This window comes from Aythya marila (genome assembly GCF_965140915.1).
Source record: "Aythya marila genome assembly, chromosome: 9".
In the NCBI taxonomy this organism is placed as follows: Eukaryota; Metazoa; Chordata; class Aves; order Anseriformes; family Anatidae; genus Aythya; species Aythya marila.
The window spans coordinates 19,498,493-19,523,048 of record NC_139050.1 but is presented as its reverse complement, the minus strand read 5'-3'; the positions used below and the strand labels follow the sequence as shown (position 1 = coordinate 19,523,048).

General features: G+C 45.3%; 1 protein-coding gene across 4 annotated transcripts in view; it reads left to right on the top strand.

The window, feature by feature from the left end:
• The first annotated feature begins 21,966 nt into the window (after positions 1-21,966).
• Positions 21,967-24,556, top strand: part of KCNMB2 (potassium calcium-activated channel subfamily M regulatory beta subunit 2) — a 129,403-nt gene continuing 126,813 nt past the window's right edge. For 2 of the 4 annotated variants that reach the window (XM_082767535.1, XM_082767534.1), the window contains exon 1: positions 22,024-22,105. In XM_082767535.1, coding sequence (XP_082623661.1) covers positions 22,068-22,105 — 38 coding nt within the window. In that variant the 5' untranslated portion in view covers positions 22,024-22,067. Of the gene's footprint in view, positions 22,106-24,556 lie in introns of all 4 variants that reach the window. The other 2 variants (XM_082767537.1, XM_082767538.1) reach the window with 2 other exon arrangements.

The window sequence follows — 24,556 nt, the reverse complement described above, 5'->3', positions numbered from 1 at the left end:
AATACATCTGGACTTAAATACATCTGTAGCTGAGTGATGGAGACATGAATCATTGTTCTTCTGATTGTTAATACTCTTGAAAGTGTTTGCAAGCGCCCCAAGTTGTATGTTGTTTACTGGTTGTCATTCACCATTTGCTATTCCCTGTCAAAATGTTTCAGTCATTAAGTTGGAGAGCAGAAAATATACCACATGCCTAATCACACAGTGTGAATAATACAAGCAGACAATTTGTGAATGGTTTGTGAACAAAACCCTGAACCGGAACAGAATTCATGCAGACTATTTAATAGGCAGCCAAATAACACATCTCTTTCCAGAGCACAGCAATGCTTTGCAGGTTGCCTCTCAATTAAGAAGAAAATAGTTAAATTCATCGAGCTTTGTGTTTTGAGAAGCACGGTTAGTGTAGTCCCAATATTTTGTCTTCATTTCTGCTTTCAAAATGGCCATAAGGAGACTACTCTGATTTACTTTTTCTTTCCTGACAAAAATAACCTTTGTTAGGACTTCAAGTTGAAAACACTTATCGGGAACATATGTCAAAATACATTACAAGGGAATATTGATCGTCTCAGAACTAAGAATCCTAAGTCCAGGAAACGCAAAGAAAAAGTTAAATATTACAAGAAATCCAAGCATGTAAAGATAAGGAAGAGTTCAGTGGGTTCAGCTTTAATTCTGCCCACCATACCTTTTTTTTAAGCATTCTGGGAACTGCCTGAGAAGTGTTCAATAGGCACTATGCAGAGTGGCTTTCCAACTTGATCTCTCTCAGGGAGTGTGCGCAGAGCTCTGGCTCCTCTCTTACTGAACTAGCACGCAACCATTTTGTAGCAAACACACGACTGTCCAGTCCTGATTACTCTTACACAGCAAAACAACCAAGCTGAAAATTTATTTTTATAAGCCTTCCTACCTCTAAGTCTGAATATTTGTAGACAGCCAGCCCAAAATAATATAAATGCCTCTGAAGCACTCATAAGCGGGATTGCTTTTAGTGTTATCAGCCACATAGCTCACAAATGGAGTAATTACCCCAGTTTCCTGGGGTGTGCTCGTTACTCAGTTTTCCCATTTGTTTAAAGATTGATATTCTCATGGTATCCCTCTGGACTAACATCAGTGCATCCGATGGCGAAACGCAGCATTAGACCTTTATAGTGTGTGTGCTACAACACAGATCTGCATTGCCCACATCTGTTCTCAGTTCAGAGCACCCTTTCCCCAAAGCCAGAGTTTTACAGCTGATCAGATTACATTTTCCATGTTCTGCTCACGGTGCTCATTCGAGACGGAATTTGTTTCTATGCAGAAGATGAGCACGAGGCCTGTGTGCTATTTAAGCCGCAATTAAGCCCTCAGAAATAGGTCTTAAGTGATGCATAGGCTGCTGTCAGCTCTCTAAATTTCACCCTATGTAATTTCTTCCATCACCCACTCACATTATGTTATTGTCTATGGCTTCAGAAAATTACTACTAGTGCATTCATAACTTCCATTCAACAAAGAGGCTCAATGATTGTTTTCTTTAACGCCCTCTGAGCTTCCCATATTGGCTGTTGTGCTTTTACAAGTACATTTCCCCAGTATGAAATTTCTCTTCCATCTTATATTGGAAGCAGTATAATTTAGAGTTCACTCTGGAACATCTCATCAGGGAAAATGAGTTGAGCGTGCACCAGTTCCATTCCTAACATTATACTGACCTCTAGAGTAAGAAGTGCCGCACACCTGGCAAATCAGCGGGGTGCCTAAGAGAAGCAGAGGCAGACAGGGACCACCACCAGCTGCCTGCCCTCAGGAAGGGTGCCAGGAACAAGGCTGTAAGGCAGCACAGCCCCAAAGGCCGAGCTGGACCTGAGCAATGAATAAGCTGCATTAAGGATTTGGCCATGCTACGGCTTCTGTGAGCAGTCCCAAGAGTCTCTAACCCCACACAACACCTTGTGTCTTTTAAATTCACGTCCTGAGGACTAGGAAATTTAAGATTCAGATAGCTGCTCACGTGGATTGGCAATACTTCATGCAGAATCTGACATTTACTCTTATTTTCACTTTTCAAAATAACCTGGAGGCTGCAATATTTTAAAATCTGAGCTACATGTCCTCTGTTGCAAGCAATTTTGTGGCAATATGCAACATTTTATGCTCAGAGTTTTCTTTAATTTCAGTTTCCTGGTTTCCTTTGTCTGAGCTAACTAATATTAAGAAAATATTAGTCAAATTCTTCCTAAATACAAGTGTGATTTTTGTGAAAACTTCAAGGTTTCAAAAGCATATCCCCAAGAGACTCAGCATGCAGATATGCTCAATTATTGTTGCCTAGACTCCCCCAGAAAGCCACTACGGCCTCTTACTGGTAAGTTACTAAACTGCCTTCTCAGAATAAGAACATAAGAAAAGTGCTTTACACCATGTTGCCCATACTGCTTGTTACGTGCAGTTGAGGACTAAGAACACAGCACTAAGGATCAGGGAACCCACTAAGAGCTGCACTCACTGCTCCCACTCAGAGCCTGGGCAGCCTGCAGTAGCGATCCAGACAACCCTCATCAGTTCCAAGAGCTACCCACAGAACTAGCAAACTGAGTTACATTGCCAGCCAAGTCCTTCAAATTTTCATTTCACACCTTGAGTACAAAGTTCCCCGGGCCCTCCAAACAGAGACATTTGGGGGCGATGATGGTTTTGTGCTTCACGTTGTGATTGCCTTTAACAACATACGGTAGCTCATCATTTTCAACAAGGTTCATCCCATCCTTCCTTCCTAAGTACACAAGCTATTTCTGTTCATTCTTTCCCTCTGGTCTGATCTCCCGTACGTGTAAAAAACAGGTATGGTCAGAGGCAAAACCTGTGAGCTTCTGATGACTGGAAGATGGTAATTCATTCTCTGTGATTTTCTATACTTCATCACAGCTTACTATAAGTTTAAAAACAGCGTTGGATAAAGTTTTTCTGTAAGAAAAAACAAACAAACAAAAAAAAAAAACCCACACACCACAACTCCTAAGAATTACACTGATTCTTAAAAAGCCTTTTCAAGATGTATGCTGTACGATAAGAGCTTTTCTATAACTTTTGAAAATCACCTCCAATGAGACATTAAATGAAAAGAAAGATTCATGCTTAAGATTTCAAAAAGGTAGGCAGCTTGTGCCAGTTTTCTCCGTTAATTCCCTCCATGATCAAAAGCAGCAAGCACTTCTTCACAAAGCCATGAAAAGCTCAATCATCAGTAAATACAGGTCAGCATTAAGGTTTTTTCAAGCAGTCAGGAGCTGAGCACAAATGGCAAGTGAAATGGCAGGGGACAGAGCCAACTTGACATTAAAACACAGGGTGCAGAGTTCACACAATAAAGGATACAACAGGTTTCTGCAAAAAGGAACTACTTCATCCAGAGTAGCTGGTACACCAAACACGTGGGTAGAAGTAGATGGCAGACAGCAAGCAGAAGGCAGGAAGGGGTTCAGTTAGCTGGGGCTGAGACCATTCTGCAGCGAGGGCACACAAACGCAGCACTGACCAAGCACACAACCACGATCACTCCTGAGGGAGGCAAATGCCCAGACACCTACCCTCCTCTGCAGCTCTTCTGACAGCTTGACTGTCCTCAGAGGCAGAAAAAAAAAAAAGCAGAAGAACAGGGATTCTACAAGAACAACACATTTTCCTTGGTGCACCTCACAAAAACCCTGTTCAAGACCATGATTCATCAGCCTCTTGTAGGTCTGACTGGGCAGTTAAAGACAGCTTTGCCCTTGTGCTAGGGGGAAAAACTGAGCTCTGAGACAACCCAAACCTCTCTCTAACTGCTGCAGGAGGGCTGCAAGTGCTGTGAGTTAACCTTAATAACTTTGTAGGGGAAGCCAATAGGTCTTCAGCCCTGCAGCTGTGCCGCACCTTCAGCTGAAAGGCCTTAACTGCATCATCTTCTTTTAAGAGGCCCATGTGTCTGAAGCAGTACACACAGATCTTCTATAAGCCCACGTACAGTTTTCTTTAACACACTTGTTCTGTGTGAACTTCTTGGCAGCCTCAGGGTGTCCCATCCACCCCAGGATGCTGGGCTGTCCCATCTCCAGGCCAGGACTTAGCACGCATTAGGGCCCGATGCCTGATGAGCCGCCAGGGTAGAGGATAACGAGCCGAGTATGTGGGTGGGCTTGGAGAACGGGGTCACCCTCAGCATGTGGGTTCAGAGACAACTTCAGCAATGACAGGGTAGGAGATAAAGTACAAGATTCTGCAAAGGGAAAGGGTCTGATTCAGACACGAAGTGGTATAGAGGGCTGGAGGCGTGTCATTGTACCACTCTGGATTTAGAAATGGGTGATGGAAATGAACCAGCACAAACTGCATCTCCAGGGAAAGTCTGCAGCTGGGTCAGTGCAGGCAGGTGGCTTGCATGGTCTGTGATCAGGTGTCAGTGACGGACTGGCTGTAGCCTGACCTAACAGAAAGCCCCAAAAGCTTACATTTTCTGTGTGTTTTACATGCTACCTCCTAAAATAAAAGTCAATATGTGTCAAACTGGAGATGTTTAAACATATAATTCCCTTTGTAGTGAACTGATGCTTCCCTTTACCTGTCTGACAAGCGGTTCTGGGAACACAAAGTAGGAAGAGACCTTGGACAGGAGATGAGAGGGACTCAAGAGATTTGAAGTTACTGAAGATGCTGGAAGAGGAACCAGCAAAATCAAACCCACAAACAAATTGTTCAAGGTCAAAAACCAATATGCATTGCTGAAATGTGCTGCTTTGTTTCTCAGTCCCAATTAAAAGAAACAAGACCAGACGCATTGTGTGCATTATCCAGGGCTGAGGGAGAAGCAGAATAACCAAGAGTCAACAATCCATCAGAAAATATGAAAAGCAAAAGAAAGAGTGGGAGGACCAGGCATGCCAAATAGACAAACCCAGCTCTTCTAGCAGCTGAGCTGTGACCAGAGAATGAGCCACACTGGGGCTCTGTTTTATAGGAAGCTGAAGAAAAATCTCTGTAGGGGGCAAATACATTGGTCAATGGGTACTGTTCTACCCTTTCAGGTAGAAAAGGTGATGCACTGGTGGTTGGGTTTGTGTTTTGTTATAGTTAGTAAGAGCCTCAAAGTGTGCTGGGTTTGTAGCTATACTCTGCCATGCTGCTCTTTATCTGATAACGTGAATTTTAAAAACAGTGGGTTTCCCCTCTCTACAGAGGCATACACTTGGCTGCCATCCCAGGTAGTTAGACTGGGTGATCAACACATGAGTAAATGCAACGTGGTGACAGCACAGGGGCTGTGGGCAGAAATTTCCTAACTTACACTGGACAGGAAGTTTCATATGATAAAAAATGATTATTTGATTAATGTAAATCTTTTCTTTCTGTTGATAAAACTAAGCCAACTTTTCCAGTGGGAGTAGGGAAGCACTGCCTGGTGCCTTTATGTGAAGCCACACTGTCACTCCCAGCAGCGTGTTTGGCATATGGTGCTATGGTGTTGCCTACTGGTGCCACAGGCATCCCAAGGGCACCTAGGAGGTCCCTTCTCCCTTGCAAGAGGAGGCATCCACGTCTAGGAGAAGTTAGAACATGTTCAACGTGTAGGGCATTCACAAACCCACTGCTTTGGCAATGCACCAGCCCCTCCTCAGGCAGGGTATCAGTCATCTCACGGTGCCAGCTCACACAGGGCACCAGAAGACAAAGCTGAACTCTCCTCCAGAAACTCATTTGCACGCCCCGTGTTGCCAGCTCCTTTGTGCACAAACACAAGTGTTTGTCTGGCCAAGCTTTTCCTTTGTGGTGTTAGTTTTAAGCCAGACCAGGTTCTTGGCTTCTTTCTCTGAAAGAACAATGAATTCCTGTGCTGGAAGATGGGATGAGGGACAAAAATGTGCAGGTACCACCATCTTCCAGAACCAGTGACAGCTTTGCATGACCTAAACAAATTATGAAATTACGGCACAAGTGGCATGATAGTATCATTCTTAGCTGACTGGGTAACCAGAACTTCCCAAATAAGGATTACGACTGATAAATAAGTAATGAGAGGACAGATAACACATGGTGTGCCGTTAATAATCTTTCTGAGAACAAAAGCCTGATTACTCAGTTTTTCTGAAAGACAGTCACTCGTTAAACACGCATGTGAGCAAAAGTAGTCTAGTGTGACCATCTGAGACTAGTTAATGACGAGGAACGTGGTTGTGGTCAAAAAGCACAGTCATTCAGAACCAAATTAACATTATTTTGAGGTGAGCAATGTTCTTTGTGGCATTCACCAGTTTTCTGGTATTTTATGAAGCTCTAAAGCTTGGCAATGTTAGGATCCCGTCTGCCATTTGAAAGTCTGGTATCTTGAAAAGTTTAAAGGAGTTCTGATACTCTGGGGAGGTCGGGGTGAGGCAACGAAGAGGGGAAAATGTCACGGAGGGGACACTTCTTTGCAACTCAGAAGAATCTGTTGAGGAAAAAATGGCAATTTTCTTGTTACACCTTCAGCGTCATTGCCTGAGGTGTAAGCTGTGAAACTATGACTTCCCTAGCACAGTCCTCTGCAAAACTAAGCAGAGGATGATGTGTGCTTAAGGTAACAGGCGTGGGAGCAATTTTCCAGGAATACTTTGAAACATTATTGTTTACTGTTTTCTGTGTGAACAGTCTGTGAACCAAACTTCTACCCAGACATGCTTTGAAAAGAAAAACTTCAGAATATCTGCTCATTGTCCTCACCTAACTTCTACTCAAAGTTGAGCTTTGTTTGTAAGTGAAACTAGTTGGAGCCAGAGTCAAGGCCCACAGGACTAAAATGAATGAAGTCTTTCTGTGCCAGTAAGTAAACTCAGGGTTTCACCTTGAGGACAGGTTTTCCAAAGATTCGGGGAAAATGTCAAGTGTTTGTAATGCCCATCCAGGAATACGTTAACCCAAACCCTCACCTGACTGGGGTGTAACTGGCACCCAGGTTCTGGTGGCCCCTGAAGGTTAAGGTAGATTCTGGTCACTTATTTGAGTGCTTTAATATTTGGGTGCTGCAAATATTGCCCAAGGCAAGCACTATTACCTGCAGCCTTAGAGAACAGGATTTACCTGCTTCCAAAGGTATTACTCGTGAAAAATTCAAAGAAAGGAAAAATAAGCAAATGGTAAAATAAAATGAAGTTCCAGCAGTACTCTTATGAGATTAAAACTTGACTCAAGCTGTTAAATTAACAGCCCCATCATATTACTTGCTGATTAGTCAAGCAGCACCAAGTCAGTGTACAGGCAGAGCTGTGCGTGTGTGTGATGTAAATATAAAAGGGTATTCCAGGCAACTGCAGCATTTCCCTTAGCAACAAGTCATGTGAACTGTTAAGGAAATGTAAATAAAATAATAAAGTCATATCATCGTGCACAAAATAGCCCTGCAGAGAAGATGCCCTGCAGATATGAACTCTGTAATAATCTATCCATCTAGAAGCCTAGGTGATTTATTTTCCCACAGCTTTTGTGTGTGTGTGTGTCTGAAAGGAGTTTCCTTTATTTAATGGCTCACAGTCTGTTCTGGGGCTTGTTAGTGCAAAGGAGACAAGTCTAATTTTGCTAATCCATGCTGTGAAGGGAGTCAAACAGCATTTCCTATATTCTCTGCCAGTATGAAACAAAATCACACTTCTATCGGGTTCTTAATACTATCTCACAAGATAAACTTCTGTTGCTAATAATACCTGACACTTCTATGTATGAAAACACTGAAAAAAAAAACAACTTCAGAACAAATTGATCCCTGGAGTAACTATTGAATTTACTGGAATTAAACTAGGACTAACCCGGTATATTATAGGGTCAAAGCAAGAAGTTGGAGAGCCTCTTCCTTCAGCAGGCTTGCCCTGACAGTCAAGGTTAATGGTGCCAAGCAGAGCTCCTGCCATTTTCCTAGAGCCATCAAAGGCTGGAATTGGGATTATACAGCAGTGATCGGGGGTTGTTGCAAGACTCTGGTTCTCCTTCTTCCTCTTCAGTCGGCAGAAAGATGGAAAAGGAAGAAAACCTCATGTCAGTGCACCAATTCCTCATGGGGGTCTGAGGACAGCAGTGGGAAAACCTCAAAATCACCAGCACAGCAGACTGAAAGACAGAAGAGGAGGTAAGCTGTGAATACAAACCAGCTTTGCTAAGGGAAAAGTCCTTTACCAGAGCTCTGAATTTGGCAAAATTGGGCCTTTCTTGTTGCTTTAAATTATAACAAGAAACAGGTATTTTTCTGATACCTTCTAATCCTTTGTAAATACGTAATTGCCAAAATAATATATATATATATATATATATATTTTATTTTTTTTTTTCTAAGGTGGGAGCATAACAACATTTTCCTAAATCTATTTTTGCTGGTTTTACTACTTTACTGGGGGGAAAAATTACGTTGCCATTTAAAGGCCTTTGATCTATCCAACATCCCCTTTTTGGAATTAACGCCATGTTGCTCTTCTCTCGGAACACACTTACGAAAGAGGAGAAAAAATACCACTGATGCATATGCTTTTTTATCCACCAGTTATTTGAAGTCTGCACTCTCTAGAAACTGAGCAGTGCCCATGTGTGATCCTGCCTTGTCTGGGCAAGGTCTTGCACAACTGATGTGGGTAGCCCCGGGACTGGACTCAGCAGACACCTCCAGAGCCGTCACTCAGAGGTTATAGGGACATGGAGAGCAGCAGAAGCCAAGCCCTCTGCTCTCTTGTAGGCACAAACTCCTCTGTACTTGAGCACTGCTGCATCGCACTGGTATTTAGCAGCCAGGCTGGGGTAGCTGAGTGGGATACCTTGCTCATAATACAACAGCTCCTCCTGTCTCAAATGCAGACAATTTTCTTTGTTTTCCAGCACGTCAAATTAGCCTTTGTCCAGTCTATCACCAAACAGGTGAGGCAGAAAATTGCCAGAAAAGCTCTGAAGTTAGAGCAGTGTTTTGTGACTACAAAGTTTACTCATCTGGTAGTGCCCAAGGACACTAAAGCAAATGAGATTCCCCAGGGTTCACCTCCATTTTTGGGGGAATCTTGTGCAGCACTAGTTGTGACCCCTGCTCACCAGATCTTTGTGTGGCAGTGTGAGCAGAGAGACCACATCAATCGGGGGTGTGCCCGTCTGAGGCTTCACAGGGACCTTCAGGGAATGTACCTTGCAATATACAGGATCACCACACGTGGGTTCGTGCAGCATTTGATCCTAAATGGCCCATTCACAGAAGACAAACCAAAGAAGTGCTGTGTTTTTGGCAATGTGTTTTACAGTATGATGCGAGTTTAGCAGATTGGAAATGATGAGTGCCTAAACAATCCCCAGGGCTGCTCTGACACAAACATTGCATTTTGCACGTCTCCTAGCTGCAAGGGCAGCAATTTGCACAAGTCTGCGACTTCTGCAGGCAGTGCTGTGACTTGGAGCAAAACATATTTACAGCACCTAAGGGAGAGGGAAACACCCAGAGGCCTGGGGCCTGAGCCTGGTGACTCCTAGCACAGCAGAGAGGAACCATGGCCGGGAGACCCTGAACTCAAAGAGCGAGCGATCCCAAGGGACTGCGATGCTTGCAAGGCAGAAACACGCAGCTGAGCCCAGCAGCCACCGTGTGCCTCTGGAGAGAAATCCTGACTGTAAGCAGTTGCATGTGTAATTTTAGGTAAGTACAAACGCACTGGATCTACGTAGTATACATAAATACATAAACTTTATTTCCCATGGAAACATTAACAACATGACATCTGGGTAAGAAGGCCTCTAGATGCTCCAGGAATGGGCACACACACCTGGGGCACGCAAAAGGCGTCGGAGAGGCTTCACAGAGGTAAGGGCGGTGGACATTGGTGACCACAGGTTGGAAATTCAAAGAGGTGGCCGCTGTTGCACGGCACATACGTGCTGGCCATCAGGCCTGCCTCCTGCTGGTCTCAGCTCTGAGCCTGCAGAAGTGGCTGGCAGCCCACCACAGACAAACACGCCTGCTGGGACCACCACAGATGAGGACCCCCTGCAGCAAATGAGGCCCTTTGCAGGACTGAGCCCTTGTCAGGCTGCTTTACGGTCTGTCTGCACTGATAATCGTCAGTGACTGCGAGTTCTCGGATGTGCACATGTGGTAGTATTTGCTCATTTATTGTTATATTTATTTGGCAATCCGTGGCATGAATATGACCACTATCAGTGAGTAATACTTCAATAAAATGGCTCTCTGCTAAAGCAGTGGCTCTGGAAGCAGGTACTGTGCTCGGTATAATGACGAGAAAATATCTGTCTAGTGCTGAAATAACCTTTGTAAAAGAATATTGCAGACCCAGGTGTCCTCTACGGATGTTAAAGGAAATCCCTCATCATGACCACTCCAAAGAAATAAGTACACTGAGAGCATTATTATTTTGGGTAAGTGCCAGTGTCTCAGAGGCGTGAGCCCTACAAGACCTGTGTCTTCTCAATACTGCGTGGCAGCAAAACACAAAGGGAGTGTCGGATTCGAAGTGGGAGATGGAATCAAACAAACCGAGCTTTGAGATAAGACAAAGTTTAGAGATCAAGGAAAAAAAAATGGGAAGAAGATATAAGGAAAAAATGCAGTGCAGATGTGGCTAGCCCTTGGTATGCTGCAAATCTTCAGTTCCCAAGACAGGGTGCCAAAATTAGGCACACTGAATGAAAGTGCTCTTGGCAAGGGCTACCAGGAGGCTGACAGCAGAGCCCAGCAGAGAAAGGAACTGCTGGCACCAGGGCTAAAGACAAGCAAATTTCTGTGTGAGTAACACAGTAAACTGAGGTCATGCTGAGTGTAGAGCCCCGGGGCAAAGCACACGTGGATTTTTCAAGGGATTAATGGGTCTTTTATTTCCTCTCCAAACTGTTACACTGGCAACAGCCACCTATCCAACTGCATCTATGAGAAGGAACCAAAAGGAATTGGGCAACAATGTATAGTCATTTCAAAGGGATTTAGGTCAGGTCTGGTCAGGTTTTTCTATGCTAATAGCAAGAAAGGAATCTTCAGCTGGGCAGATAAATATCAAGTTTGTTTGTTTGCTCTCATATCGGAGCTTGCGTTGTGGCTCATGTTACACATAGTTTACTCATTCACATCAGGCTCAGCTTGGGTTACAGGATTCAGTTTCCTCCCCATTAACATGCAGCCCTTCTAGGGTGGAAGTTGCAAGGAGAGACCTTTGCACAGCAACCCTGAGCAAACGTTTGCAAGACGAGGTGTAAAAGTTACCTGGGCAGGCATCATCCAAAGCAGGGTTGCATAAACAAGGTGAGTACAAGCCTGCAGGATAGTGGGTTTACATTTCACCTCAAAAGCACCACCTATTTGAGCTTTTGCATAAACAAGGTGAGTACAAGCCTGCAGGATACTGGGTTCACTTTTCACCACAGAAGCACCACCTATATAAGCTTGTTACCAGAGCTCACACTCTGATCTGGTATTGCTGTAACATGGGAGAAGAGTACATCATCCAGCATCGCTCCCTCCTGCTCTTACACCGTTTCCTTGCCATGCTACCAAACAGAATGACAATCCCACGAACAGCCACCAGCAGAAGACAGCAGATCAGAAATTCTTGGGATTGCCCAAGGTGCTGGCAGGGCAGGGCAGGCTGTGCTGAGCAGCAGCATTGCCCCGCCAACCTCCCATTTTTTCCTGAGGGGAAGGTTGAGACTTTTTGCCTCAGGCCAAGGTAGATGACTTGAACAGTTAGATAAGTTGGAAGGGAAAGTGCAAAGATCCTAGTTCAGTTATCCACACTTGGACATAAAATTGCCAGCTGAGTTTGTTTCATTATAGGGAATTTTAGCAAAACAATTGGATTTGGAAATATGACTTCTCCTTTCATTGCCAGTATGCACACCTGTAATCTGACAGGAGCTCAGTGAAGTTTTTACCCAGAGAAAATGAGATTGCATTTTATGCCCGCTAAACATTGCTCACAACCTCCCAGGGAATTTGGCTGCATGAGGAATCACCCAATATCTTGGAATAGCCTCTGGGTCAGGGTCACTTCTTTAATCTCAGCTGTTCTAAAAATAATTTCTATGTGACAGACCATTCCTTTTTTGCACCATTACTTGAAACTATTTTCCTGGCTGCTTTTGCTGGTCTACCAGAAATAAACCACAGTTTTAGAGTTCCGACTCTAGTTCCTTTTGTTACCAAAGAAGCTCATGAAATGCTGTAGCAGAACCATGTTAAATCATAGGATTTTTAGGTAAATCACATTAAAACTTCCAAGGATGGAGGTCCACCAAAGCCTCCAGAGAGTTGTTCTCACAGCAAATCATCCCATTAGGATTTTGCAGCTTACTGTAAATCTACATTCCACTACCCTCAACTATCTGCTTACAATTATTTTAGTAGACTTAAGATTGTTTTATCACCAAACTCACATTCTTTCTATAAGGTTACTTAAGACTCTGATCAGATTTTCCTTAAATTTGTAAAGCCAAACAGATGGGGCTGCCCTGAAAGCTTTCCCTGCAGGGAAGATTTTCCGGGGCATTCAGTGTTTTCATGGCTCCTCACTCCCAAATTTTCATAATCTCTTTGGAGCTACTGTCAGTAGGACCCAACACCAACCACACTGAGTAACGGGCTTGCCGTTATTATTGCACAGTAACACAAGTTCCCCTTCCTGCGCAGCATTCCTACTTGTATGCAGAGTTGTACAGAGTTGCACTAGCTCTTCCCACTTTCCACCTCCATGTTTTTAATATTGTTGTCTCAGCTAGACGCCTCTTTTCAAAAACCGTAACGCAGAAAAGGAGAAGCTTCAAGGATGGACAGGAACAACTATTCACATGCAAAAGACTTTCATGAGGAAACAGCTCAAATTAAAGGTAAGAGGAGGAGGAAGTGAATTAGAACTGACATTAGCAGATGTTTATGAAAAACAAATGGAAAAGTCTGTAAGGTTTACTGTGCCTTGCACTCTATTGACAAGAGGTACGCCAATGAAATTAAATGGCAACAGCTTGTAACAGAGATGATAGGAAATCTTGTTTCCCAGAACATAATTAACTTGTGATGTCTTTGCCATGAATTACTATGAGGCCAAATTAGCAGGAAGCAAAGAAAATTTCAGCTGTTTCTACCTATCCAGGTAGGTTTATCGGGAATAAAATGTAGGAGGAATAGTGACCTTCAAGAAATCAACAAGCACATCAAATTATGAAAAACCCAACTTCCCTTAGGAAATGCATACTCTTTCTGAAAGCACCTGATGTAAATATGTTCTTTTGTTGGAAGCAAGAAGGTGATTTTGATGCTGCACTGGTGAGGTGATCTGTAGGCCTTTACACATCAAACTTCAGATTTCCTGTCAGCCCTACACAAGCACCCATTTTTCTTCACAAGTGCAGTTATACCCGGTTGCTGTCAAGTTTATGTTTGCTTTCCTTTCATAGGGCCAATCTATTCACACAAAGGTATAGCAGTAGAGTACAAAATCACTTTTTCTACCACATTATTATTTCAAAACCTTTTTTTCTTTTTTTTTCTTTTTCTTTTTTTTTTTTTTTTTTTTTCCCCTGTAATCCTTGCCACATTGCTGGCCACAATATTAATGTATTTGTTTTGTTTTGTTTTGTTTTGTTTTTGTTTTGAAAGTGCATTTAAGGTAATCTAGAAAGCCCACAGAAAGCTTCAGTGGTGTTGCACCTACTTCTGAGTGTGTTGGCCTGAACCCCTTGAACTAAAGCCGTGTTGGGCTGTTGAAGGGAGCCATGAGGCCATTAGGGAGACAGATCCCTGTGCTGGCTGGGCCTCCCTCATCGGGGAGCTCAGGGTGACCAGGACGAGCCATGGCTCTATGTGAGGGGAAGCAGAGCCAGGTGCGGCTCAGGACATCCATGAGTGCCACAGTGACAGGGACAGGCTGAGGCCAGACGGGACGCCATCCTGCAGCTCCAGCTGTGTGGAGGCAGGGTGAGGCACAGCCCGAGACGTGCACACAGGGCCGGAGTGACAGAAGTGACGCTGAAAGCCCTACACGCAGCTCCAGGCCGCTGCCTCATTGCCATGGCGACAGCGCCATCTTGTGGCGCCGCGGCCGCGTGGCGGGCGGGTCCGGCCTCATGGCGGGAGGCGCAGGCGCAGGCGCAGCGCCTGGGGCGGCCGAGCGTCCCCTCAGGAGGGAGCCTGGCATCAGAGGCGCGCTCCGCGAGTTTCTCTGTTTTAATCGCTTATTCCGGCCTTTTCAGGGTCAGAAGCACAGGCTGAACCTCGTGAAAGCTTACATTTTGGTCTACGTACTGTGTAATACCAAGTTGTAATGTGACTGCTCCTTTACTGGATCCATCCTTTACTGGATGCGGGGGGAAACTTAGTTACAAGAGATGAGGAAAAGGCAGAGGTGCTCAATGCCTTCTTTGCCTCAGTCTTTAGCGGCAATACCGGATGTTCTCTGGATACTCAGTACCCTGAGCTGGTGGAAGGGGATGGGGAGCAGGATGTGGCCCTCATTATCCATGAAGAACTGGTTGGTGACCTGCTACGGCACTTAGATGTGCACAAGTCGATGGGGCCGGATGGGATCCACCCAAGGGTACTGAGGGAACTGGCAGAGGAGCTGGCCAAGCCACTGTCCATCATTTATCAGCAGTCCTGGCTATCGGGGGAGGTCCCAATCGACTGGCGGCTAGCAAATGTGACGCCCATCTACAAGAAGGGCCGGAGGGCAGACCCGGGAAACTACAGGCCTGTCAGTTTGACCTCAGTGCCAGGAAAGCTCATGGAGCAGATCCTCCTGAGAGTCATCACGCAGCACTTGCAGGGGAAGCAGGCGATCAGGCCCAGTCAGCATGGCTTTATGAAAGGCAGGTCATGCCTGACGAACCTGATCTCCTTCTATGACAGAGTGACGCGCTGGGTGGATGAGGGAAAGGCTGTGGATGTGGTCTACCTTGACTTCAGCAAGGCTTTTGACACCGTCTCCCACAGCATTCTCCTCAAGAAACTGGCTGCTCTTGGCTTGGACTGGCGCACGCTTCGTTGGGTTAGAAACTGGCTGGATAGCCGGGCCCAAAGAGTCGTGGTGAATGGAGCCAAGTCCAGTTGGAGGCCAGTCACTAGTGGCGTCCCCCAGGGCTCGGTGCTGGGGCCGGTCCTCTTTAATATCTTCATCGATGATCTGGACGAGGGCATCGAGTGCACCCTCAGTAAGTTCGCAGATGACACCAAGTTAGGTGCGTGTGTCGATCTGCTTGAGGGTAGGAAAGCTCTGCAGGAGGATCTGGATAGGCTGCACCGATGGGCTGAGGTCAACTGCATGAAGTTCAACAAGGCCAAGTGCCGGGTCCTCCACCTGGGGCGCAATAACCCCAAGCACAGCTACAGGCTGGGAGAGGAATGGTTGGAAAGCTGCCAGGCAGAGAAGGACCTGGGAGTGATGGTGGATAGTCGGCTGAATATGAGCCAGCAGTGTGCTCAGGTGGCCAAGAAGGCCAACGGCATCCTGGCTTGCATAAGAAACAGTGTGGCCAGCAGGGCTAGGGAGGTGATCGTCCCCCTGTACTCAGCTCTGGTGAGGCCGCACCTCGAGTACTGTGTTCAGTTTTGGGCCCCTCGCTACAAGAAGGACATGGAGGTGCTTGAGCGGGTGCAGAGAAGGGCGACAAAGCTGGTGAGGGGCCTGGAGAACAAGTCCTACGAGGAGCGGCTGAGGGAGCTGGGCTTGTTCAGCCTGGAGAAGAGGAGGCTCAGGGGCGACCTTATCGCTCTTTATAGGTACCTCAAGGGAGGCTGTAGCGAGGTGGGGGTTGGTCTGTTCTCCCACGTGCCTGGTGACAGGACGAGGGGGAATGGGCTTAAGTTGAGCCAGGGGAGTTTTAGGTTAGATGTTAGGAAGAACTTCTTCACTGAAAGGGTTGTGAGGCACTGGAACAGGCTGCCCAGGGAAGTGGTGGAGTCACCATCCCTGGAAGTCTTCAAAAGACGTTTAGATGTAGAGCTTAGGGAAATGGTTTAGTGGGGACTGTTAGTGTTAGGTTAGAGGTTGGACTCGATGACCTTGAGGTCTCTTCCAACCTAGAAAATTCTGTGATTCTGTGATTCTGTGCTCGGAGTTGTTCTCCAGTTGAAGGAGGCCTTCAGTTTCAAGTGACTTGGAAAATTCTGTCACGCTGAATACGCTCCCATGAAGCGTCCTATGGAAGCTGTGTTCGCTAAGAAAGCGTTTTTCTGGTCAGGCTGAGCCATTTTAGGGACATTAGGCCAGGACAGGCCAGATAACAATGGGAAAGGGAAGGGAAGGGAAGGGAAGGGAAGGGAAGGGAAGGGAAGGGAAGGGAAGGGAAGGGAAGGGAAGGGAAGGGAAGGGAAGGGAAGGGAAGGGAAGGGAAGGGAAGGGAAGGGAAGGGAAGGGAAGGGAAGGGAAGGGAAGGGAGAATAACAACATGAAGAGGCTTTAATATTTTACTGAATGGAAGAGAAAATTTCAACCGCTCCTTCACTAACTCGCCTTTCACCCTCATCACATCATTACACCTAATTAACTTTCCTGTTGCCTGCTGACCTGAGCACTGTAACTACCTGGCAGCCTCAAGGGGTAGGTGAGATCTGTCATTCCCAATCCTGTCTGCAGAGCAGAGGACAGTATATTCTGCCTCGTTAAAAGAAGCAACGTAGATGCCCTCCACCATTTTCTGCACCAAGATACCCATCCAACAGTTGCAACAGAGCAATATGGGCTTGACCCATTGTGGGAAAATTACTGTTGATTGCAATGAATTTACAGTCTAGCCCCCCTCTAAGTACAGGTCGATTCCTCTATTTCTATTTTCCTCTTTTGTTTCCCAAGAGTAGGTTTTCCTGCTTCAACAAATTACAGAGTAGCCTCCAGGCTTTTTATGGTTACTAGTATTTTATGTCACCCTTTAATCTCCTGTAAATCACTTTTTAACATCTTTTCTAAAATGCCTTTTTCCAACTCCTTTCTGCTTTCCCAGGGCTCCGGCTGCTGTTGTGAGAACAAATTTAATTTGCATTGATCGCTGTTCCCAAACAAAGCTGACTACAATCAGCTCCGCCTTTCTGTGGAGTTCATTAGGACTTCATTGCAATGGACATCACCTCACATTATGCGTATTTATGTTACAGAAAACAGCTGACCGTATTAACCTATATGCTGCCTCTGGCCCAAGCCACTGAAGTGCTCTGAGAGCTGAAAGACTAGCAGGCAAAGTCTGAGTACATAAATCTGGAAATTAGACTTGGAGAGTGCCTCCTCAGCTGTCAGATAAGCTGTAGCCTTAACTCTGGAGAAGCCCAAGTTTGTAACCTTGGAGTCTATAATGTCAAACTGCAGTAGAAGAGTCTGTAACACTGTGCGAGGCATCCACTCTCTCCTCAAGTCAGCAGCTTCAATCTGACACTCACGGACTTGTTCACTGATGACTCCAAGCAAGTCAGTGAAGGCCAAAGTTGTGCAAATGCTCAATACAGCTTTGTCGGGCTCTTTGGAAAATCTGTCAATTAAGGGCAAATCGCCTTGTCCTAGGAAATGGAAATCCTGCCCCTGTCCATCCCCACACCACTGGGAGAGCTGATAATGAGACTTAGCCATAAAACTCCACCATTGTGGAAATGCCTTCTAATGCTGTCAGAGAGGAAGGGACTTAATGCTTCCAGCTTGACAGAAGCGTGGCACAGAAACAGAGAGAGCCATCAGGCTGCACTCTGCAAACCACTCATACACCACAGAGCCACGGATGGGGTTCGCATAGTCATACTAAAGAGGCAAGCCTGTAGCACTTTCAGCTGCAAAGCTGTGTTGAGAGAGAGAGGGGGGGAAAAAGGAGAAGAAAGAAAAAAAAAGAAAAAGAAAAAGAAAAAGAAAAAGAAAAAGAAAAAGAAAAAGAAAAAGAAAAAGAAAAAGAAAAAGAAAAAGAAAAATTTTTTAAAGAAAATTAAAAAGGAAAAAAAAGAAAAAAGAAAAAGAGGAAAAAGAAAAAGAAAAAAAAATTAAAGAAAATAAAAAAGAAAAGGAAAAGAAAGAAAAAAAGAAAAAGAGGAAAAAGAAAAAAAAATAAAGAAAATAGAAAAGAAAAGGAAAAAAGAAAAAGAGGAAAAAAAAAAGAAAAAGAAAAAGAAAGAGAAAAGAGAAGAGAAGAAAAAAGAAAAGAAAAGAAAAGAAAAGAAAAGAAAAGAAAAGAAAAGAAAAGAAAAGAAAAGAAAAGAAAAGAAAAGAAAAGAAAAAAGAAAAGAAAATTAGAGGGTCTGTCAGTTGCAAATATAAACAACGGTAGACCAGAGAATTTGACTGGGATGGTCAACATTTATTAAAAGTTGATTTGGGAAGAGAAAGTGTCAACACTGCAGAGATGAATGCTGGTAGCCCAGTGGCATTAGAGTTACCAAGAGGGTGGTGAGACTATGGCTTCTGCAAACCTCTTTTGGCTTTTGAACCTCTTTTTAGCTATTGAGCTAAAAAAATCCTCCATGCAAGGCAACACATCAACTAGAACATTACCCCCAGAAAATATATAATAGCGGCCGATCTTGAATTTGACCTCCCAGATGTATTAGATGGGCTAAAATTATTTTCCCCTTATACAGCTTCTGAGTTGTTCTAATTCGAGGATAAACACATACAGATGGAAGAAAATCTTGTTGACATGTCAGCACGGAGCTTCTTCCAAATGCACACAAAAATAAAGAAATAAAAAATCTTACTTAAAGCTTTACGGAGAGCTCTTTCCCAGTGTAGCAGCTCCCTGCTGTGCAAAGGGCCACACTCCGTGAATAAGTTGATCGGCAAAACATGTCAGCGAGGCAAGCAAATCAGTAATGACCTTGTCTTGAAGAATTAAAGCTTGACTGCAGCCCTGCTGGCCTAGGGCTGTCCTCAGCTCCACCAAACTGCCCTGCGGTAAGGCCGGCGGGCTTCAAAATACACCCACATTGCCAGTGCGCCAGCAGCACGTGCAGATTGCAGAGCAGGGACTGTTTGTTGGTGCCCTGATCCTTCCGAGCACCCTCCCAGCTGGGCCCGGCTGCCCACCCGGCTCCTGCTGTGCTGCTCAGCGCGCTGCTGAGCCGGGCTCTGGGCAGAAATGCTTCCCTTCGGCGTGGTGCCAAATTGCCGTGGCACCGGGTATTTCCTGGCAATGTGAGCGCAGCAACAGAGGGACCAGCTCTCGTCTGCACTGGTGGCAGCGTCCCCATGTGCCCGCAGTCACCACCCAGCCCGACACAGCCAATCTAAGAGTCAGACAGGATAACATGACCCCCCTCAGCTCCCCTCCCCATACACAGTGCCCTGAGCAGGCCATCCATCCCTACTACCTCCCTTACACAACCATCGTTGCTGCCTGCCTTCTTGGAGACCTGGTTCAGGGCCGTACATGGGCAGAGAACAGACCTGCAGCCTATTTTCTGCCCATTAAAACCCCCAAACCAGGTCACCACGTGGGCAGGCAAGCAGCACTGCAAAGGAAGGGTATCCACGGAATAAGATGCAGTTATATAATTGTAACTAATTAGAACAGAAACGTCTTGGACTCAAGCATAAGTAAAATTAATACAGAGAACGATACAGAGAGAAGAGAAAAGGGGAAGGGAAGGGAAGGGAAGGGAAGGGAAGGGAAGGGAAGGGAAGGGAAGGGAAGGGAAGGGAAGGGAAGGGAAGGGAAGGGAAGGGAAGGGAAGGGAAGGGAAGGGAAGGGAAGGGAAGGGAAGGGAAGGGAAGGGAAGGGAAGGGAAGGGAAGGGAAGGGAAGGGAAGGGAAGGGAAGGGAAGGGAAGGGAAGGGAAGGGAAGGGAAGGGAAGGGAAGGGAAGGGAAGGGAAGGGAAGGGAAGGGAAGGGAAGGGAAGGGAAGGGAAGGGAAGGGAAGGGAAGGGAAGGGAAGGGAAGGGAAGGGAAGGGAAGGGAAGGGAAGGGAGACAACTCCATTTGTCTGGGAGGTAACTAACCCCAGGGCTGGCTGTGCACCATGCCCTTGCTGGTGTGTATGGCAGGGTCTGGTAATCCTGATGAAGTCACCTACGGTGCTCAAAATGCTGCGTTCATAACGAGGAAGAAAATATTCTGCTCCGACCTACACAAATGCCCTTTGCAAACCAGTAGCTTAAATATAATTGTGCTGGAATTACTCCGCTGATTTTCCCTTCTAAGATGACCAGCTTTGTGAACAGCGAGCAAGTACAAAACCAAATAAATCTATAGCTGGCAATTACTCCAAACACCTGCACCAACCAGGCTCATTAAAAGTAATTGAAAGGCATGTAAATGATGCTCTGCCATTAACCTGGCTCAATTATTCAGAGTCGGTATGTCAAGCTTTTAACCAGCCCCAAAGACAGCATTGCCGGATGCTTTTTCTGAGAGAGAAATGGGAAAGGGGAAAAAAGCAAGCTGCCATGTGGCTCCTTGTTGTGCCAGACCGAAACGAGCAGAGAGAAATGATCCGGAAGGAGTTTTAAAAGGGGCTGCTCCTCTCGTCTTGGCAAAGGTCTGGTTTTGTACGCAGGGGCTTCAGAGATGCAGCTCAGCCACCCTCTGCTCTGAAACCCATTCAGAGACCAAAGGCAATGAGAGACCAAAGGCAATGGGTCACTCCGGGCTGGGGACACCTCTGCCCCTCTTGTGCCTAAGGGCAGTTGGGAACCAAGTGCCTTTAGGCCTCTGAATGTCCCAGGCAGGGGCTAGAAGACATTTTCTTCCCCAGGAGCCAACTTGGCAGCTTTATACATGGCCTGCAACAGCAAGGTGTCGCCAAGAGGGTTAAAGGTGTGCGTGTGTGTGTGTGCACATTAAAATTACCTTTACTGGGAGCGGTGTCAGCCCGACTGGCTGCAGCTACTCCTTCCCAGCTCTGCTGCTGTACGCAGCACTTTCAGCCTGGGCTCCAGGCAGCTTTCATTTACCCTGGTAAATGGCACGACCTTAATTTCTGTCAGAGCAGCTCTGCCAGCCTCCCCGAAGTAGGTCCAGACTTGATCTGAAACAAGGGGAGGATCTGATCCTAACTTTTCAAAACCAAATGAGTTTCCTGCACCCTGGGAATTTTCAAACATGACACATCCATCAGCTTTCCTTTCTGACTAATGCTCGGCAAAATGGAGCTGTCAAAACTTTTTAAATTCAGACCCAATTGTTTGCTGGTTGTTCCGAGCCACGTCTTAAATGTCAGTGGGAAAAGTTTCCACGCAGCCGTCGTGGGCACTCACACACATCGCTACTCAGTGACCTACACCGAGGGGCAACCCTGGGGAGCCTGAAATCCTCCGGGCACGGTGTGGGGGCACCGCGGGGCCCAGCGGCTCCTGCTGCTGCAGCAAGTCCTGCTCTGCCCCCTGCAAGTCCCTCTGGTCCTGAAGTCTTTAGAGGTGAAATCATCAGCTCTCCTTCTCAATAAAAGTTCTTTTTTGGCACTAAAAATACCTCTGAGGCAAGGACAGGGTGGCATATTTTCCCTGCCTGCCCATCAAGCTCTTAAAAAATTAAGTTATTAATCATCTAAACATTCATCTCTGCGGCACGAAGGCTCTCTGGCCAAAAAGTCCCATAGGCAGCTGTTTCAAATCTCTCTCTTCTCCTGCAGAGGATTTCTGAATTAAAAACACAAAAATGAAGCATGGACAAACGCACCTTGTGACAACTGCTGCCCAGCACTGTGCTTTTAAAGTGGTCAGCTGAGTTTCTAGTTCATATTTCACTAATTTGCTTACTTGGTCCAAAAAAGGAAAACAAAAATAATAATAACAAAAAAAAAAGCACACACACACAAAACCACAAGCACACCAACCCCACGTTCATCATGCAGTTTATCTGAGGTCTACAAAAACAGCAAAGCTTTGCTTGCAAGAAGGAAGAGAAGTTTGCAGCAAAAATTGTTTTGTAGCTGATGTATCAATGGAAAAAGTTAGTAACGGGGAGTGTTCCCTCCTTCCCTGTCTCTCAGTTGCTATTAGTGCTGGTCTTTTGGGTGTAGCTTTCCTCTTGGGCTTCTGTGTTTGTTTTACGTATTGCTTTCCTCTTCCTTTTGGTCAGGAGCCTTTTTATGATCAGGCAAGATAATACTGAGCAGCGGCACTGAATCTGCAGGACAAAATGAGCCTTTGCTTGAAATATCCAAGAGACAAATGGAGGTAAGTAGGAACGAGCAGCTCAGTCTGTTTGGGTTGGGGGGTTGCTGTCAGCTCGTTTTTTGGAGGTTGCTAACGACTGGTGCATTGGACTGGGTTTGTTTTGTTTCTTTTTCCCCTGCAATTTGATTGCAATGTGAAGAATGTAAAGTCTGGCTTGAAAATATACTGAAGTAGTGATCTCATTCGGGCCTTTGGTATGGATTACAGAGAGTTGGTTAGGGTAGAAATCCTTTAAGCAGGGTTTACTAGGCCTTCACGGCAGACCTTAAGTACATTTTCCCTCTTCCTTTCTTCCCCATCTTGCAAAGCATCTCTGTATTTCTGATTCACAGTGCACACTATAGCTAATCAGAGAGTTTATCCTGCTCCTATTATCTTCTTGTATTTCATATATATTACAGAGGTTGTATTTGCTCAGCTGTACTGAATCCTATTATGAAAGCACGGTGCAGAGGGCAGTTTCTGGATGCACAATGAATCTCTGTAACTAATAAAATATAGCATTTGCTCTGCTGGAAATATCAATGTGAAGCCATAATGCTAGCAGAGAGCTGACAGGGTAAGTGGTCCCACTTCATAATCCTATAATGTTGATACAGTTTGGTGGTACCAGCATAAAAGAGATACTTAGAGCTAAGCTGGACTTTGAGATAAATTGAAAATGGTGTCTTTAAAGGAAAACCATTCAGTACAGGATTTGATGGCATGCAGATCTTTCACCCATAGGGTGCCATACCGGGCAGCTGGGTGGATGAAAATAGTCTGGGTTATTGTGTTGTACAAACGTGGTGAAGGTTTACCAGGAGAAAGGGGTTTGCGTCCAAGCAAGACTACTCATGTGTGTCAAGATCAGGCATTAAAAAATAAATATTGATACCCTTCTTTCTGTTTTCTACATTATCTTTCAAGTATCTTGAAACTTAATGAGATGTAGGGGGTTTCCACACTGTTCAACAAATACTTCTGAAAAATCATTCCTTATCTGCAGACCGCTTCCAAAGTCAAACCCGGAGTCACATTAGTTCTGCATGCACACTTACAGTGTATTTTTGGTCTCCGACTGCATTATCATGATTTTTAGAGGTAGGTTTCCAGACTCAGCTGCCGAAAAAAGAAATCAATGTTATTTACTGTGCTCTCAGATGTGCACAAAGGTAGTTCATGTGTGAAAGAGTTCCCAAAATATTTTGTAGCATCTACACACTTCCTAGATTAGTTTATTCTCTTCACATAGACCAGACGCAACACTCCTCCATGTTGTGATGTACAAGAAAGCAGAGCTGCATTTTTTGAGTGAAGGATGTGTAACTTATGAGAGGACTTCAGTTCTGCAAAGGTCTTAGGACAAGGAGCAGCCTGGAACTGGGACCTCTGAATCATCTTTGGGTCAGTCACACCACCTCTGGCTGCTCTTGTTCACTTCCTGCCCGATCTCCTCTCCTATGTAGACCCAAAAGTCCTTAAGGCAGGAACTTTGCCTTACTGGGTGTTCATACAGTGCTTCTGGGTCTTGCTGTTAGTTAGATAGCAGCATTGCACGGACGATAAATCAAAAGTGCTGGCTTTATTCTTCCCTTTTCCACAGCAAAAAGTTCACTCAAGCGGGTGGAAGTTTTTACACGGCAGTAGCAGACCTCAAGTTATGACAGTCGGTTCATCGGTTTCATGGAAACGCTGAGTTAAACTGCATTTATGTTGGCAAACCCATGCCCAGAGGGCTGAGTCACTCTGCCCGAAGCAGCAGCTATGGCTCCTTTGAACATTTGCTTTTTCAGAATACAACCTTCCTCCTCCACCAAGGCCTCCAGTATGCTTCTTGCTACAGATGTTTGCTTTTTTACAGTGCACTGAGACAGAGACAGAGTCAGTCACACGCCCCAGCTACAAGCCTGGTATCCAGGGAAGAGAGAGAAAGCACAGTGTGAGGAGCAAACACAGAAGGAAGACAGCTGAGTTATATTTATAATCTTGAACCACTGATGCAGACAGAAACAGGGATGTACAATCATTACTAACCTATACAGTTATTTTCATAGCCTGATTTTAAACTCACTTACATGAGGGATTATTTCCACTGCCTTTCCAGTTTTTCTTTTTTACACAACATGAAGCGCCGCTTCCAGCCTGTGTAAAATCTGAAGGAGCAGATTCTGGCCTCTTAGAAATAACCTGCTGGTTATGCATGCGGTCAGCAAGGCAATGTGAGGTACTGAGGGTGAGGCAGGACCAGCCACCCACTCTCTTCTGAGCTCTCAGCTGGAGCACAGACCTTGGCTTTCTGCTGTGAGCAGTTCACAGTTACAAGTTCCTCTGCTCCTCACATTTTATTCTAGCTGGATTTCTAAAAGAGAAAGGCAGGATCTTGCTAATTGTAGAATCCAAAGTTTAAGAAAAATAATACACAAAGTACACAAAACAATAACAACCTGTTATATAAAAATATGCTGAGAG